This window comes from Planococcus citri, chromosome 4 (assembly GCF_950023065.1).
Source record: "Planococcus citri chromosome 4, ihPlaCitr1.1, whole genome shotgun sequence".
NCBI classification, from domain to species: domain Eukaryota; kingdom Metazoa; phylum Arthropoda; class Insecta; order Hemiptera; family Pseudococcidae; genus Planococcus; species Planococcus citri.
The window spans coordinates 51,542,798-51,562,698 of NC_088680.1; the positions used below are offsets into that span (position 1 = coordinate 51,542,798).

The 19,901-nt window shown below is 33.3% G+C and overlaps 2 protein-coding genes across 3 annotated transcripts in view; one reads left to right on the forward strand and one right to left on the reverse strand.

Annotated features, from left to right (window-relative positions):
* The window catches only part of LOC135844420 (tetratricopeptide repeat protein 21B-like), a 217,528-nt gene that overhangs the window by 120,025 nt on the left and 77,602 nt on the right, over positions 1–19,901 (forward strand). The window lies entirely within an intron of this gene.
* The window catches only part of LOC135844423 (cell adhesion molecule 2-like), a 60,453-nt gene that overhangs the window by 8,242 nt on the left and 32,310 nt on the right, over positions 1–19,901 (reverse strand). For both annotated transcript variants that reach the window (XM_065362628.1, XM_065362629.1), the window contains exons 3-5: positions 18,204–18,409; positions 17,867–18,002; positions 4,094–4,227 (exon numbers count right to left, since the gene is read on the reverse strand). In XM_065362628.1, the coding sequence (XP_065218700.1) occupies positions 4,094–4,227; positions 17,867–18,002; positions 18,204–18,409 (476 nt within the window). The remainder of the gene's footprint in view (positions 1–4,093; positions 4,228–17,866; positions 18,003–18,203; positions 18,410–19,901) is intronic.

Genomic DNA, 19,901 nt, shown 5'->3' on the forward strand with positions numbered 1-19,901 from the left:
AATATTTTAAAGAATAAAAATTTCGATGGAAAAAAAGACTGACCGTGTTTAAGACGCTAGTGAAGGAATAGGGAAGGGAGGGGGGTTGGTTCAAAGTGGATCAACATCGAATTAATGTCACCATGGTATTACATATACTTTTGTTTGTTTTTTTTTCAATTTTCATTGAAATTGGGATTCGAGGCCTTTATTTAGTAGTGTTGGGATCCAAATTTAAAAATTAGTTTATTAAAAAGTGAATATCTTCAAAAAAGTTTCTGCAGTATTTTTTTAAAATTTTAAAATTACATAATTATAGGTTTTAACTTTTGCACCTTTAATAAAAATGATTCCCAAAGATGCAGCAGTCTATGCCCAATCACACTTTTTGATGTTCATTATCTAGCATTTTTTGGAGATTTAGGGTTCTAAAATTACTTCTTTACAGAGATTTTCAAGGGTGCAGAACTGCAGCTTCCTAATAACATTTTTAAATGACCTATTTTGAAAAATTTCTTCAAAATCCAAAACTAAAACTTATCTTTTAAAAAAAATTCTAAGAATTAAGCTTCCCAATCACACTTTTGTATAGAATTTTTGCCAAAATTGTCAAAGTTTTACTTTTTTTAAGCAGAAAATTTTCGTTTTTTTACTATAAAGTTGAACTGTCAGAAATTCCCGTTTTTTTAATTTACAAAAAATTTTTCTGTCTAGCAAAATTGCAAAACAGAGTCGTTTTTCCCCGCAAAAAGGTTCGAAGTGTCACTTTCTTCTAAAAATTGTTCAGAAGTCTCGCCTTTTCTGCCAGAAATTGCAAAAAAGCCAGTTATTTTGTAAAATTGTGAAAGTTTCGCTTTTTGCCAGAAATTAATTGCCAAAAAGTCTCTTTCATTTATCAAAAAAATGTAGAGCACCTACCTACGTATGTAGTACGTACCTATACTTGTACTTATATGTAGTTTAACTTTTTATTTCAATTACTTAGTGATCTTCTGGGTTTTTTTGCGATTTTTCGTGCATTATAATTTCCTCTCTTTTTGTTTCTTTTTTGGTTACTTTTTCGAGTTTTTTTAGTAGCTAAAGTTATACATTTTTTTTTGAGAAAAAATTGAGTGTAAGCCCTGAAATTAAATGTGACTAAAATGAGGTTTCTTAGATACCTAGGTTTAGTACTCATCTAACTTGGCTATTCAAATTCACTAGTTTATGCAATTAGTGTACAATTTTGGAAGATTGCTGAAATTTTTTTTAACGATGTTTGGCAATTTAATCGTTATTTTCAATGATTTTCATGAACTTTTAGGTTATGTTCTAGATCTTGGCAGTTTTACTTAATTCTACTATTTTAGTCAGATGTTACCTATGTATTACCTAATAGTTTCATCATACATTTTTAAACTTTTTACTCTAATTTTACAAATTGAAATTATTGATTTCTTCAAATTAATTTTACAAAATTTTGGGCTTGATTTTATTGAATTTGTCACATTTTTCAGTCATTTTCATGCCTATTTCAATACATTTTAATAAATTTGAGTCTTTCAAGTTATTTCTAATAATTGTAAGTGCAAATTCACCTGATTTTCTGCCACTTTTGCGCGATTGTGACAATATTTTCATCATTTTTCACACCGTTTCCAATGATTTTTAGTTAATTGTTTTGATGTTTTATGCCAATTTTTTTGATTTTTAATAAATTTTCAATGGCTGGTTTTGCAGAATTTTGTGTGAATTTTTTATGAAAAACAAAATTTTAGTGGTTCCAGCAACTTTTTCATCCTGTTCAGCTACTTTTACATACCTATTTATAATGCATTCACCAATTTATTTTGTATGCATTTGGAACAATTTTTATACATTTTTGGTGATTTTTTTTTAGGTTTTTTTAATTCATCTTTTACGTGATAAGTATCTATTTTTTTCATGAAATTTTTACAGATTTTTCTATATTTTTGACCATTTTTATTTTTCATGTTACATTTATCGATTTTCTAATAATTTTATTCGATTTTGATTTGGCAGCAGTTTTTTCGAATTTATACATTATAAAGTAATTTGATTTTTAAAGTATTTGAGAATTTTTTCGTGTATAAGAATCTACCTGTTTCTCGCCATTTTTAACAATTTATGTGTTTTTCCAACGTGTTTTGATTTTAGAAAATGTTGTCAATTTTGTTAAGCCCTTTTTTAATAACTTCATGAAAATATCATCATCATTTTCTGTTATTTTCATGTCGGATCAGCATGTTTTTCGCGAATTTCAGGATAGTTTTGTCTTTTTCTCTGCGGCTAAAACCAACCCCCAAGTCCGAATTTTACCATTTCGAGTCATTCTGGAGCCTCCTGGAAACTCATACATGCCTTTTAGAGCATATTCAAAATTCTGAAGAAAGTCAAAATCGCGCTGGAGGCTCCAGAATGGCTCGAAACGGTGAAATTTGCATTACGGGGGAGGGGGATGGGTTAATATTAGATGCATACCTACGAAACATTTAGATTTTAAAAAAATCTGAAAACTGAAAAATACTGAAACAAAAAACTCCAGACCAAAAAATCTGAAGATCTAAAATTCTCAACATCAAAAAAAATAAAATGTTGGTAGCAGACAAAAAAACACCAAAAAATTTGAAGACTTGAAAAAAATCGTGTTCTGAAATTTCCTAGAAAAAAAAACTATCAAAAAATTTACGGACAGAAAAATCTGGAAACTGAAAAATCTCCACACAAAAATTCATACTCTGAAGAATTTTGAGGCAAAAAACCTTCAGATAATATCGAAACTGAAAAATTTTTGAAACGAAAAATTTCCAGGTTAAAAAAATTTCAGACAAAAAAATCTGTACATCCAAAAATTTCAAGTTGAAAATATCCTGAGCAGGCAGACAGAAAAATGACCAAGAAATGCGAAGATCCTAAAACCTAGAAATCAAAAAATTTCGAAACTAGAAAACCTTAATTTTTATCATTTTAGCTGATTAAGTACGCATTTTTTTGAAGCATAAATCATTAAAAATGGTCGATTTTGGATTTTTAAAAGTTCGCTAAAAATCAAAAAATGAATTTGGGCGGCTGAGACCACGTTTTTTTCTAAAGCTTTTAATTACATATTACCTAGTTTTGTTTTGTCAATTTTTTCATCATTTTTAATAAAACGTTAGTTTGTTCAAATTTTTGAAAATTCGTCAAAAATCGAAAAAATTCACATTAAATACCAATGTTGATTGGTGATGTATTTTTTAAGTACACTGAATTGTTTGAGTTTTTCCATGCAGTTTTTCAACCGGTGAAATCGATTTTTAAATTTTAAAAATGACCCTCCACATCGCTCCCACTTTCAAGTATGATCTTGCAAAAATTATATTTTTTCCCAACGAGATGTTGAGTGAAAAAATGGGAAATTGAGCAGCTCATTTTTGAAAACAATAAATATTTAGGCTACTAATCGAGTACTTATGGATATTTCAGTCAATTTTCATTCAATTTGTATTTTTAACGATTCTGTCAATTTCTGCCCAAACATAGGACCATTTTCGCCATCTCAAAAACACTTTACAATTCGGGTAGGTAAATATACGTAGAGTATATTTTCAAAAATCGATCAATTCAATACAATGCGCGTGATTTCTTCAATATAAACCCCCTATATGTACACGGTATCAAGAGTGAAAAAAACACGACAACAACAACGACGACGACAAAAATTTTCTATTAAAAATACGCCATGCCAATCTGTCTCGAAGGCTGTATACTCGTAAGTATTTTTTCAACATAGGTAATATTTCTATTCGCAACCAGGTAGATAAACGCCAGTAGATTGACGATGATAAGTTTTCGCGTATGATACGTCATTGGCGCTCCTCGGCTCGGCTCGTGTCGCTGTATAGATATAGATTTGTCGTATCACGATCGACGACAACAACGGTGCGAAGGTAGATTGAAGAGTAAAAACTCGAAAAGGAAAAGATGCGAGGGGTTGAAAAAATTGAAATCTTTTATCCATTACGAAGCAAGTAACGTAGCGCAGATAATAGAGAAAGCTTATAAAAGCTCGTAACCGGGGAAAAAGATTAAACCATAAAAGTTTTGCCAAGTTTACAAAAGAAGTTGCTCTTACCTGGTTATCGTTTATGTACCAGTTAAGAACTGACGCAGGATACGATTTACCGGATGAACAATTTAAATTCAATTCGTCGCCGATTTGGTATTGTTTTTTTTCTCCCGATATTTGCGGCGCTTCTCGTGGCAAAACTGTAAAGGAAAAAATACGATATTAGATTCGCACTCGTTGCGACTTACTACGTTAGATAAGTAAGTATATAAATATTTCGCGCAATTAATTAAGTAGGTAGCTAACCCAGCGAGCTATATGATATTTTGATGGGTACTACGTATAAAGCTCGAGTCGAGCTTTCCCCATTTACCAAATATACCTACCTACCTACTTGAGTATATATAAGTAGGTAAAAGTATCCGTTAAGAGAATAATTTTTTTCATGGTTATTTAAGAAGCTTTTATGGGCGAAGGCGAACGAAAAAAATAAAATGCTCGAAATGAATGAACTATTAAAAGCATTAACTTTTATCGGGTCAGATGTTACAAATTACCGTACGTAAGATTACCTTTCCTGTACAGATAGAAAGAGTAAATAGTGTGTTGGTATATATACGAGTTTATATTCTCGTTCTCGACCACTATACGAGTATATACGAAGTACCTACGTATACGTCTTTTATGCTCAGCACGCCGAGCGAGGGTAATATGAAATATTACTCGCAGATGGAGGAAAAAAAAGCACACTCGGATGTATGAAATACCCCTTCTACCTTGTATAATTAGATTCGATAATTAATTAGCCTTATTTTTAACGATATTTTATGGTATTAATAAAAGAATAGACTGGAAAAAGGTTTGTTCAGGCAGCTCTCTCGCAGATAATTCTCAAATATCTTTTTCTTTTGCCTTTAGAACAGATTATTTTCGTTGTAAAATGTTCGAGCTAATTAATGAGTGGTTCTTAAAATGCACCAGTTTTTACAAACATCGTACTATACGACATAGCGAGTTTAAAAAAGAAAACGTCTTTTTTAGTTCAACGAAACAGAAAGAACGAGAGAGAGAGGAAAAAAACGCCTCGTTGCCCTTTCACCTATCTCGCCATTTCGCGTACATCTACCTAGCTATATAGAGCTAATCTGGTGCTCGACCCTGACTGCTTATTCTATATATTAAATACACTCCATTAACCAATATCTAGCGACGTTCTAGTATCTCATTAAAACCGCCTTTTTTCGGTACAACTTTAAAAAATTCTCTGTTTGTAAAAGCAATCAATGTCCAAAGTAGTAAAATATCGGTGTAAAATTTGTTACCGCCGTTTGGCGTTTATAATGGTCGAGAATTTTAAATAACCTAGTTTCACGGCGCGGTATCAAAAGACGTTTACATAAAAGGAAATCTAGAGGTGTATGCGAAAGAAAGCGCTGAAATCTTTTCTCTGCCGGGCTCATTCGCGTTTAATGGAATTCAAATTTGCATCGAATTACAATATTTTTAAACCGGTGTAAATTTAACGCAACGACGATACCGCGGCCAAAAAGTAACGAAAAAAATTCTAATTTTATCGCCGCGATGCCTTGAAACCTGCTTGCGTATGTCTGATGTTAAACGATGAATATTAATCTTCTTGGGTTTTTAATTACTTCAAACGATAGTTAACGAGGGTACCTCTTTAACGTGCGCCTCCTGGCGCAGAATTCGCGATCTGAATGAAATAAACTTTGAGACGTTTTGTAGGTAAGGAAAAGGGTTATGTTATGAGGTTTGTGAAATCTGAAGATAAACAAATTGGATAACCCTGGCTGAATTTTAACGCACAAAATGAAACAAAGGTGAAAACATTTCAAAGTTCGAATTTTTCAAATTCAGTTATAAAAAATACAAATTTTGAGGAATTTTTTTTCACGTTTAGGATAACTACAAAAAATGAACCTACTTAAGTACTTGTAAATCTAAGAGTACATTTGAAAAAAAAAACAAAGTGTTTATCAAAGTGCAGGATTTTTGTAGGATTTTTCAAAAAAATGACAGTGAGATCTTCAGCATATGAGCCTTCAATTTTACCTCCTTCTCACACCTCGAAAAATTCTGTCTCAAGGTTTGAGAGTATGCATTTTGCAGATTTTCATCTCCCCTCCCTTCACCCCCTTAATGTGCTCTTAATATTCAGACATCCTTCAGACACCAAAAATGAATGTTGCCATTTAAGCCATTTTCAATGTACATAAAGTAAAAACGTACTCAACTGATTTTTTTTCTTACTTGGTATTATTTTCTCAGATTTTACCCATCCCCCCCCCCCATCCCCTCTCCTTAAAACAATATACTTTGAAGATTCGGGGAAAATTTTCAGATTCTGTTCCTCCCCTCCTTCTGAATGCTTCCCATTCCCTCATTACTATACTCATTGGCTTCCTAGTATACAGAATGGAAAGAATTTATTTTTCACCAAAATATCTCTGTTCTTGGTGTGGAGAATTTGTGGCTGTGGCTATTTATCACCAATGTAAGTATGTACTTCGTTTCCTTATACGAGTACATAATATGTGTACATTACATATGGATTTTTTATCAAAAAAAGTTCCATCTGTAAAACCTCATTTAAATTTTTGAAAAAAAAACATATTTCTGAAGAATTTTAAATGCAACTTTTTCAGAAGAATAAAAAATTAATGTTCTTTCACAAAATATCCCATCTCCAAAATTGAAGGAAGTAAGTATGAGCAAATGAAGTTTTAAATTTCTTCTTGCTCGTCTTGAAAAATTACATTTTAATAGACCATGTTACAGAACATTTTGACCTTCAAAATCGACAAAATTTTAGTTTTGGTAAAATTTATGGGACTTCAAGATTTAAATTTTTTGTTAGTTGAAATTTACAAAATTCAGATTTTATTAATTTTTACATTAGCTTCTGAGACTGAGATAAATAAAAAAAAAAAACACTCACGCATTTAGCGTGAGAAGACCGACTTTTCTTTAAATAAAAATCTTTTACGAACAAATTGATTCACTTATTTTGAAACATTAATAGCAATTGACTGTTTACAATCGAATGGAATCATTTACGAACGATTGGTGATAAATAAATTTATTGATTTCTTGGTGAATCATTCGCAAACGGATCAATTAATTTACGATTAATTCGGTTTTTATGAAACTATATTGTATGGGAATTGATCTGTTTTCAAGCGAAGTGAATCGAATAGAATCGAATCATTTACAACCGATTGGTGATTGAACAAATTGATTGATTTTAGGTGAATCATTCGCGAACGAAGTATTCAATTTTTAGTGAATCATTCGCGAACGAAATTATTAATTATTGGCGAATCATTCACGAATGAATTGATTTGTATAAAGTGACTCGTTCACGAACGAATCGATTCGTATAAGTGACTTGTTCGCGAACGAATCGATTCATTCACTCAATTTTTGATGAATCATTCAAGAACGAATTGATTATTTTGTATAAGTGACTCTATCGCGAACGAATCGATTCGTATAAGTGACTCGTTCACGAACGAATCGATTCATTCACTCAATTTTTGATGAATCCTTGATCCTTCACGAACGAATCGATTAATTTTAGGTGAAACATTCGCGAAAAAATTGATTCGTATAAGTGACGCGTTCGCGAACGAATCGATTCATTTACTCAATTTTTGGTGAATCATTCACGAAAAAATTGAATAATTTTTGGTGAATCATTCACGAAAAAATTGAATAATTTTTGGTGAATCATTCACGAACGAATTGAATAATTTTTGGTGAATCATTCGCGAACAAATTTATTCGTATAAGTGACTCGTTCGCGAACGAATAGATTCATCTATTAACGTTTTTATGAATCATTCACGAACGAATTGATTTATATAAGTGAATCGTTCGCGAACGAATTCAATAATTTTTAGTGAATCATTCGTGAACAAATTTATTCGTATAAGTGACTCGTTCGCGAACGAATCGATTCGCCTACTACCGTTTTTATGAATCATTCACGAACGAATTGATTTGTATAAGTGACTCGTTCGCGAACGAATCGATTCATATTTTACCAACGTTTTTATGAATCATTCGCGAACAAATTGATTTGTATAAGTGGCTCGTTCGCAAACGAATTGAATAATTTTTGGTGAATCATTCGCGAACGAATTGATTAATTAATTAAAGAATTGATCAACTATGTAGTTGGCGAAAGATTCGCCAAAAATGAATCTATTTGTTCGCGAATGGTTCTTCCCAAAATTTATTAATTCGTTCATGAATGATTCACCAAAAATAGAGGGTCGTAGTAGTACATTGTAGGAATCGTGGAGACCTAGTGAGATTTCAAGTTTCATCGAAATCGGTTCAGTCGTTTTCTAGGTAATGAGTTTTAAAAAATGTCGAAAAAAAATGTTGTCGCTCGAAGCTTTGAGTTTTTGGAACTTGATGATGATGATGATGAAATGTCTGGCTTACAGTAGCCTAGTTGTGAAATTTCAAATTTGATCAAAATCGGATCAGCCGTTTCTGAAAAATTCAATTTTTAATTAATTTTGTGCAAAGTCACCCCATGACAATTTCCAAAAGCTCGATCTTGTTGCGACTATGCTCGAAGCTGCAAAGTTTTTTAGAAGTGCTCTCATAGCATGGACTCTCTTTAAAATTTTTAAATTAAAAAATATACTAAGTAATCTTATCAGTTATCAATTATTATTAAATGTTTAGGTACCAAACTATCTACGACAATTCAGCCTTCATTTCTCCGCGATTTGTGCATTTAGAAAACCTGAGAGGCAAACCAATATAGCGTGCCACGCTCACACCCATCCGAAAAACAATAATCCGAGCATTGTACACTCGAATCGAACCCATCATCCTTTGAAATAGTTCGATTACAGTTAAATTAAAAAACGTTCTTTTTCCCTACCAACCAATAAAACATCGATTATTAATCCAATATACGAAATATAAAAAAAAGGCCATGCAGCAGGGCGAGCGGGGCATGGGGACGGTACGTAAATAGTTGAGTGGAACGTACCCGCCAATACAAACAAATACACAAAAAACCAATACGAAATGTTTGACGATGGCAAAACGCAAACCGTGATATTTTGTTTAACTCCTTACCAAACGATGTAAAAATTTACGCTTCTGTTTTCATTTCATATAACCTCGGATCGTTTTTTTTTTCGTCTTTCTCGCTCGCTCTTTCGCTCTATAGTTTCGTCGATTTTTAACATTAATGAATTATTTCATAGCTCTAGAGGTACCTCTACTACGCGGTACCTGACACTTGGAAATAGTACGAAAGGGTTCAGGTTGAGCCACATATGAACATTCGAGTACCTGTTTTTTTCCTGGTGACTTTTTTTCACGTATGTACTCGTAAAGCACATTCTCTGCTTTGAAATTTACAACGTTCTTGTGCAATACGGAAGATTTTTTTTCTCCTTATAGCTCAAACAATTCATTTTATGTGTTACTTCTCGCGATTCATGTTTTTATTTTTCATTATTAAGGCAATTTTTTCAGCCATATGAAAAAAAAATTCGTTAACGTTTCGATAAGATTTTCATTTCATCAGATCAGGTGGTAATATTTTTCAGTATTTGTATAAAAATGATCTATTTGTACAATTGAGCAAAATTTTGAAAAAAAATAATTATAAAGGGGACAGTCCTTCCTCGACTCAATTAATTTGAAAGGTAAAAATGTCTCCAGAACAGTGTGTTAGGGACTCGTGAAGTTCACTGACTCTCCTTTTAAAACACTTTTTTCGAATTAATTCGAATGTACAAATACACGTGTTTATAAAACTACTACGTAAGTCTAGGTATGCAGTACATGATCATCTTTCTTGTTTCCCTCGTATAAATTTAATTCTTACCCTCTATAAATATCGCAATTTCTACCCCAAAAATAGAAAATTCATCCAAAAAATGAAGAAAAAAACCACACAGGGAAGGAAAATAATAATAAAAACGAGTGTTAAAAGAGAGCACAAGTAGATATTATAAGTGAACGAGAGAAGAAAAAAATTATATAAAGACAATAATATTCGTGTTGCAGGCCCATTATTAATAATTTTGTCTTTCATAAAAGACCTAAAGCGTACAGTGGAGGCTTTTTATTAAAACTAAGACAAAAGAATATTATTACTTTGGAATATTACGTTGCTTTGCGTTTAAGCGTTTCGTCGAATACTTGAAAAAAAAAAAGAAGAAAACTTCATATCGTATCAAAAATCTTGACGAAAAAAACTCTTCGAATTAAGTGTGTAGTACGTAAACCTAAACGCGAAGAGATTTCGATTTCAGGTGGTTAAGTTAGAGATGTGTTACCGGTTAAGATTCGAATGTTCAAATGATGCAGCAGACTTACTTACTTTCAATATGGGAAACAAAACGAAAAAAATAATTTTTGGATTACTTTTTCAGAAAGTTGAAAAAATGACAGCAAAATTCCATAGAACAGTAGGAACTTTAAGAATGATATTATTTAATCTTATTTTATCTACTTGTAATTACCCTCTTCGAAAACTTTTTCAGGGCCCATTTTTGAAACTTGAGTAGTTAAAAAACAGTTCGATTTTTTTTTTAAATTTAAAAAATATAATTTGATAATTAAAATATTAAAAATCATTTTTTACAATTAAAAAGGCAGATTTATAGATCTTCAGACTGGAAGAAAATGAAATAATTGGATGTGACTATAGGTTTTTATTTGTTCCTCCAAAAATCAGTCAGCAAATCTTTCTTCTTTATAAGAATTTGAAAATAAGTATTGAAAAATCAGCTCAAAATCAAATAGTTCTAAAGATATTTTGAGAGAGTGGTTCTAAATCAAATGTCAGCAGGTAGGATTCAGACATCAGACCTGGGAAATCTTGCACTGGTCAGGTCCTGAGTCTGACATAGCACATAGAGGATGGTTTTGAACAGCGCAAGGTCACTGGTGATATGTTTGTGGACCTCACTGTGGTGTTTGACACTGTGTGTCATCTAGAGATGTGCACTTTTCAGAAAAGTAATTTTGGTGAAATGAAAAGTGAAAAGTTCATTGAAAAGTGTGAAAAGTTGTGAAAAGTGAGAAAAGTAAATCGTGTGTGTCTCATTGTAAAGCTCTCTGCAAGAGCTTTAAATTGATGTATTTTTTGCCTATCTGAAACACACAAAAAACCAAAATCATTTTTTTCCACCTAATTAATCAAATAGTGGTAGTTTTGAGCCTTTCCACAGCCTCTAACATTTTTGGGGTTTTCAGTTTGGGGTTTTCAGTTTTGAAAAAAATGTAGAGAAGAATATCAAAAATGGGTGCTGAATTGCAAAGGTGGAGGAGTGGAGAGAGTGAAACTTGATATTATCTCTGATGAGTAAATTGATTGGTCACTCACTTTTTTTTTAGTGAAAACTGAAAAGTGATGTGAAAAGTAGGAACTTTTCTTTTCAACTTTTCATTGAAAGAAAAGTGCTTTTCACTTTTCACTTTTCAGACTGCACATCTCTAGTGTCATCGGATCCTTCGGTACAAGATCTACAAACTAATCAAGGACTAAAAACTTACAGAAATCATTACCACACTGCTTCAAGACTGGAGGTTCTATGTGACTTTAGGTGGAAATAACAGCACTTGGAGAAGGCGAAAGAACGGCTTGCTGCAGGGAAGCGCCCAGTCACTCATTCTTGTTAATATCTATACCAATGACCAACCAGTCAGAGGTTCTACACATCGCTTCCTTTATGCAGATGACTTGGCGCTCACAACAGATTGTGATACATTTGTAGAGATGGAAGACACTCTGATTCAGACAATAGAAGAACTTGATGCATACTATAGAGTCAACCACATGAGGCCAATCCCAGCCAAGACAGAAACTTGTTCGTTCTACCTGTGAAACTGTGAGGCCATGAGATAGGTCAACATACAATTGGGAAACACACTTTAAATCACACCAACCACCCCAAATATCTAGGAGTGACCCTGGACAGATCACTCACCTACTGGCAACACTGTGAAAAGACCAAAATGAAAATGGTAGCAAGAATAAACCTGATCTGAAAGCTGGTAGGCAGCAAATGGGGAGCTAGCACTGTGTTATTCAGTCTCAGAATATGCATTTCTAGTATGGGGGACAATCAGCACATGCTAAAAAAAATTAGATGTGCCCCTAAAAAAGTCTGTTGATTAGTGACAGAGTGCCTCAGGCCTGACTCCACTCACAGCTCTGCATTGTCTCGCAGGGATTACACCACTGGAGTTACATAGGGAGGTGGCTGCCAGAGCAGAAAAAACTACAGCAACTCATAACCCCCTACACTGCATGTATGGCTATAGTGTTGACCATGTATAAATGGACAAACAATTCAAATCAAAGTTTTTGACTGCTACATTTTGGATGCAGAATCCAGGAAATGTTCTGCACATGCACAAGTTTACTAGTGTTGGCAGGTTGTGTTACAATTTACAAGCAGGGTTGGGTATCTACCAGAGGTGAAAACGGTATTGTAAATTCTCGCTACTTGCTAGTAGAGGGTAGCGAGTTGAATGTGCAGCCAGTGTACCGGCGTGACATCATAAACTATGCCAATTGTCACGTGGTAGATGATTACAAATCAGTGGGGGAGTGGCATTGTGTGACAAGTGTTGCAATGTGTGTTATGACTCACGCTGTACAAGTGCCGATAAAACCGTGTCATTCTCGCTATAGGATACTATCTGGTATCCGACTCAACTCGTTACCTGCCGTAGCGGGCTCAGCCGGTATTTTACCCCGATACCAGTTAGCGAGTAGCATAACCATTTTCAGCTCTAGTATCTACAGACAGAATAACCTATTCTACATTTTGATGTAGAATGCATAAAATTTGATGTAGAATAAGGTGCTGATCATTGTTTCCCTACTGGACAACACTGGTGTTGGCGCAGCGAGGGGAAGTATTTGTGAGCAATAGTTTCAGTGGTTCACTTGTCAGAGGCGCTAATCGTTGTTTCCTAATGGATGACGCGGGTGTTGGCATGGTAATGAAATACCTTTTTACCAGATCCCCTAAAGTCTGTGCCCACCAGTTGTTCATCTTGTAGTTCCAGTGTCTATAATATGTAGAATGTGTAAAATGTGTAGAAAGTGTAGAATGAGTAAAATACATACAATGTAAAATAATGCGCTTTGAAAAATGAAAGTTCAATTTTTTTGTTCAGCAAATGAAATGTGAAATGTGAATTTGGAATTTATTCTTTTTGATTATATAGGAAACCTGATTATAATAGTACATTACGTGACAGGAGCGGAAAGTATGCGATTAACGAGTGCGAAGTTTAAGGAGCGAGGCGAAGCCAAGCGACTTAAATCGCACAAGTTAATCGCGTTACTGTCCAATCCTGTCGCGTATACTATTTTAATTTCATATGAGAGGAAAATAAATGCTGAAATTTTAAAAAATTGTTAATTTTGTAGTTGTAAACATATGTGGAAAACAGTTACTTTCCTCCCTAGGGAGGAAAATAACTACTTTCCGCACTTGTTTTGATAGCTACGTTAAAGACATATTTTCCAACCACAAAAATGTCTAGGAAACTATTCATTTTCCAATCATATGAAATTAAAATAAATTATGGAAAAAATGAAAAAATAAGGTTTTTTGAGAAAAAAAATTGTCTACACATTCATTCTATGCATATTCTACACATTCTACGCATTCTACATATTTTACATTTTTTCCAGGCTATTTCACATAAATGTGCTATTCTACGCGTAGAATGCCCATGTATTCTATACCGTGTATGCTATGGCACAACCTTGGTTACAAGTGACGTCAACTGTGTAGTAACTGCAACGCTGAACCATCCCTCTCTCTGCCACTGCCTGACCAATCAGGCAATCACAACACTACAAACATAGAAGGTTTCCTGGATTCTGCATACAAAATGTAGCCATCAACTTGGGCCAATTTTTCAACATTGAATTATTTGTCCATTTATATATTATGGTTGATGGGCTACAGCAAATTACTAGAGAGCAGACTAAAATCCAGACAGTTTCCTGAGAACAGTAAATGAATTAAGCACTCCTGCTGAAGTTGAGCGCTGTCAAAGTCAAACTCAGCCTCAAACCTGAAGTACAGCGTCAAGAAGCAATACTATGAGCAAATTGTTGCCACAGGGCAGCCAACTGAAATACAAGCTCTATAAAACGCTGAATAGATTGAGAAGTGGAACAGCACATTCAAAATCCAACCTATACAGATGGCACTTGGCTGATGACGATCTATGCGAATGTGGCGAAGTACAGAGGTGATATTATGATACTTATCTGAAAATCTTGAAGAAAAAAATCATGTTGGATATCAGTTTTTGTGCCCAACCCTTCAATCCGGAGCTGTGGTGGTTCAAAGTCTCCTTTTGACAATTTTACCTCCACCACAATGATAAAAAAATTTGAAAAAAATTGTGTTGAAAGGCCCATGCTTCTCCTACACATTCCGCGTGGAACCAGAATTTTCTCCCCGCTACTCATAGATATGGATTTTTTTTCTCGTAAAAACGCGTTTTTTGGATATACTGTCCTAGGGGGATGGGTTGAGGGGCGGAAATTCTGCTCGACAATGTTTTTTGGATGTACCCAACAATAATCCATTATAATTTTCCAAATCTAGGAACAGGGTCATTTCGTCCACTTTACCTGGGAATACCCCTTCTATTTTTAGCTGAAAACTCCTCCACCAATCTAGTTTTTTGTAAGCTGTTGGACAAATACTTATTTGCGAAAAGAAAACCTTTATTGTCGGGGACAAAATTTAAATTGTCTTTTGATATGCCGTTTACGTAGGTCTAGGTATATCTCGTACCTTGAATAGCACTCGTGCGATATAGTTTTAATAGGACGCCGCAAGCTGTACGAGATTTCGAGAGAATTTTCGTTAAGAAGGGTATATAGGAGTATTTTCGCTATAGCCAAAGACGACAAATAAGGAAATTTATTATTACAAACGGAGACGTTCTTTTCAAACGCCCTGTGGGTTCTGCGGAATACTTAAGAGAACAAGGCGCGAGAGGGGAAGGAGGAGGCGACGTTAAAACCGCATCTTTATTCGGCTAATTATATCGTTTAAAATTAATACCGTTCATCAACGAAGAAACAATTTAATCCTATCAAAAGTACTAATTTAATGAAGTATTAATTAATATATCTTTTCAGATTCGTAAACATTTGCAATAAGTACGCTAGAACACGAACCATAGATACTAAATACATTTGCAAAAATATTCGCCATCGAACGAATAAAATTTAATTAGTTTTTCGCCGCATTTCGTATTCGATGCGAAAATTGAATTTTCTTTTTTCTCTCGACGACGAACGCTCTTTCTGCGGTGTGTGTTAAACGGTTACGTAGTATAATATTAGTTATTCTAGGAAGAACTTTAATAATTTCATTCGGTTACGATTTACGAAAGTTTTTTCGAATTTTGCCCCGAAGAATAGAATATCATTTTTCCCTTCTTTTTTCCGTCGCATGCTGGTGCTGGCGGAACAGGAAGCACGCGACGACGCGACGGACTCGGGACTTTCTAAAGTGTATTGAAATTGGAAATAAAACGTTTATCGAGTCAAGCAGCTATACTATAGTAGTACACGGTTGTTGTGTGAAGAGAGAAACTTTACGTTAGGTTATTACAAATTGTGAGATTTGTCGAGCTTTTTGTCGAATAGGTAAAGTAATAATGCCACTTTAACGTTTTAGCATCCCAGAGTACCTAATCTAAGGAATTAGTTTCGATAACTTTCAGTTAAAGGATAAAGGAAAGGAAGAGGAATGAAAAAATCAAGTCTGTTGGTGGAAAAAATAAGTTTGTTTTAGAAATTAAAGAATGCTTTGAAGTGTGTGGTTTTTTGGGAGGGATTTTTTAAAAAAATTCTCATTTCATTATAAATACACATTTTAGTCAAAAGAAAAAACTCATTCGAGGTGCCCACCTGAAAATTGGCCCAAATGTGTTCAAACTTGTTTAAAAAGTCGAAAATGAGCCAACAGATCAATTTTTAGCTCCTCAAATCAATTTCCACACGACTCAACTTTAGGTTCAAATGTATACCTAATTGTAGTTCTGTTATTACCAAAGTCTTGCTTTTTGCCAAAAATTGACAAAAATTCTCGCTTTTTATCAAAATTGCTAAAAAAAATTCACTTTTTTCTTCAAAAATTACTGGAAAATCTCGTTTTTTACCCAACGAAAGTTTTGATTCCTTCAGAAAATTGAGGGAAAATGTCATTTTTTTGCCTATAAGTAATACCAAGCTTGATTTTTAGTAAAATTGTCAACTTTTTTTTGTTACAAAAAACGCCAAAAAATCTGACTTTTTTATAAAAAAAATTGAAAAACAAAATTTTTTGGTTTCTAGCAAACTAAAAAATTTTATTTTTCTCTAAAAATTGTTCAAAGAATCTCGGTTTTCTTCCAGACTTTGTCAAAAATTGCTTTCTTGCTAAAATTGTCAAAATTTCGCTTTTTGTCTGAAATTAACTTTTTTGTCAAATATTTCAAAAATGTTCACTTTGTTGCCAAAAATTGCCAACGTGAAAATGGACTGAAAAAATCAATTTGTGCAAAAAGGTACAAAACAAAAATTGTATGAGCTTTTTCCATAGCCTAATATTTTTTTCTCAAATTTCGACAACACCCGAAAGTTTGCAAACTTTAAGCTTTTTTTTGAAAAAAATGAGAGTGAGGAATACTTTGAATTGATTTTTCGATCGATGAGTTTCACTTCAGAAATTCAAAAACTCATTTGATGGGACTTGACAATTCATACGCTGTTTTTTTCTACTTTTATTCGATTCTATTTCCTAAAATATCTCTTTTCATGAAAAATTTCAGCACGTGTACAAGAAAAGTTACCTAAACATATAAAATATTCGATTGGAATATGTTTGATGATTTGTCAGATAGTAAATTGAGAATGATTTTTTGGCATGATAAATTTTCCAGTGGTTGTTACACGAAACACAGCTATCATTCGTATCGAAGATGAACACGTGGAAAGGGAGAAAATGAAGCTGGAATAGCTAGCTAGGTACATAAGTATGTAATGTACTCGTTGGCTCGAAACGATAGGTTTAATTTTTGTGAAAAATCGTTTCGATTTAAAGAAACAAAAGCAAAAGGAGGGTACGTGAACGAGATTTATATACGAAATGTCGAATATATAGTAAAACGCTTATTCAGCAACGAGATTTTTTTTCCAACGAGTTTCGACTTTCTAGTATGTATAAGAAAAATACCGATATATAAATCTGACCAGCGATGCTGGGTACACAGTACAACGGAGTATGGAAGAGATACGTCTTACTAATTCAAAATGCAACTTTCGTCTTAGCACTTTTGAAAGATGCATTCGTATATTGTACGTAGTATAGGAAAAAAAGCAAAGCTGAGAGGACGTTGGTTGGAGGTACGTACGATAGATGAAAGATGAAGGAGAAAACCTTCGAGTAAAGATATGCAATAAAAGCGATAAATCTGGTGCAAAATAAAGGTTAGTCTATTCGATTGTAATCAATGAAGCGTGAATTTACAACAAAGTACTGTCTCACCGCAAACGACATCGGAAATACTTTTAAACGGATTGATTTCAAAATGTTTCGACGTCGGTATTTTTTAACCCTTTTTTTCCTCGTCGTGTTTTTTTTCCTCATTCAACAATATAACGTCGTTTTACAACCGCGAATACAACAATGGAATGGAATCGCGTCAAAGAGATATTTTAATTTCGAATGCAATTAAAACAATAAATTAACGGATGCCTAGTATTATGCTTTTAATAGCTTTATAAAGTTTTATACTTACAAACGACTTCTAGTCTTCCTTCCTTTTGGACGGAAAAAAACGACGGTCCTTCGGCAGATACTTCACATCTATACAGACCACTTGATTTCAAAGTAACGCTTCGTAGGACTACTTGATGACTATCTGATTCTTCGTTCTGTAAAATTTTTGACGTATTATTTTTTTTTTAGTAAATTTTCAACAATGGGTTGTTGATGTAGAAGTACGAGTATAATCGATTTGTATCTATCCCATTCCAGGCTCCCAAGTTACTCTCTGTGCAGCCTATCTTGCGATAAAAGTACCTATAGGGTATGTAAGGTACCTATGTATTACAGTAAAAGTGTACGATGCTTACTATGACTTTAATTCCTTCGACTTTGTAGGAATGCTGTGGAGGATGTGATTTCGGTACAAATCTGTAAAATTCTTCGTTTTCTTTATACCATTTAACAGCGTAGAGGGAATCGTCGTCTAAATCGTAGTGGCATTCTAAAACTGCGTTTTCACCTCTCAGTTTATAAGGTGGCACTACCACTCGATTCAAACGTAATCCGCAAACTTCTGTGAACAGAGGAAAAAAAAACATTGAAACAGAATTAGATTGGGTTATATGTAATTAGGTAACATTTAGGTACATTTATTCAAAATTACACTACTTATTCGTAAACAAAACAATGAACATTTGCACTGATGAATGTACGAGTAAATTACTTTTTTTTGTTTAAATAAAAATATTTGCCCTTGCAATTATGCGTGGAGTAAATTTTTATGTGATGACGTCATGAATACCATAAAGAAAAACAAACATCTGGATGGATTAATCGCCTATTAATTCAATAATAATTTTCCTGTTTTTTTTTCTTCTTTTTTTTTTCAAACTGAAAAGCATTCTTTTTAAAAATAGGTAAAAGTATCTTCTCGTTACAAAATACATAATACCATCTCCTTAGTTTACTTTTCCACTTGTTCTATCAAAGAAAACACCTCCGCAAGAATTTACCTTTTAATTAGCGTGTTTTGTAGAATTTTTTTGCAAATACTTTCTCATCTGTTTTTTATAATGTCTCAGATTTGATACGCGATACCTACCCTTTGAATAAACTACATTGTTTCTTTCTTTCTTTCCTTTTTTCTTCTTTTTTTTTTTTTGATGAAGTTATTTCATTTTTTATTATCTACCTATGTAGTTGAAACAATTTTTCAATTTCAATTCTTAGTTTTGAACGTAGGATGGATCTTTTTTATCAATGGTGTTCAGTCATTGGTTAGATTTTTTGTTTGGAGGCGGTAGTTTTTTAGGAGCATATTTTTCCACAATTCTACTGAGTGCTTCTTTTATTCTCTTTACCATCAAAAAAAGGTTATGTGCAGGTGTGGCCAATCTTGAAAATTAAGGGGCAAAATACGTTTTCAAAATCTAAGAGTCAAAATCCTATTTAATTTTTGAGCTTCAAAAACTTTTTAAATCTGAGAGTAAGAAAAAAAATGATCATTTATCAAAATTTGTTTATTTTTTGATGTACTTAGTATTAATTTCCGCATTTATTTTTTTCGTTACGATTTTTTGAAATTAAAAATCATTTGTAGCCTTTTCAATTTGCAAGTTGGGCAAAATGAAGAGTCATAATAGGTAATTTTGTTCATTTTTCAAAGTACTACCAATCCCCATGGTCAAAATTGGATTTCGGCTCTTGATTTTTAAAACGTATTTTGCCCTTTCAATTTTCAAGATGGACAACTTGTTCATCTTACTTTCAATTAAGTACATAGTATCACAGATGACAGAATCCGCCCAAAATGGTTTTGAAAACAAAGATATACTGTAGAAGGCTTCTTGGATATCCGACAAGCATTCGATTCAATATGGCCTACTGGTCTTATATAATATGTACAAAATTACTCAAATACTTCCACTGGCTTTAACTAAAATCATCCCATCTTTTTCACAAATCACAAAAGATCATTCATCATCAGAATTAACCAATCACATTCAACAGTGAAAAAAATATTGCAAGGTGTACCTGAAGGAGCTATACTCAGTGCAATGTTATGT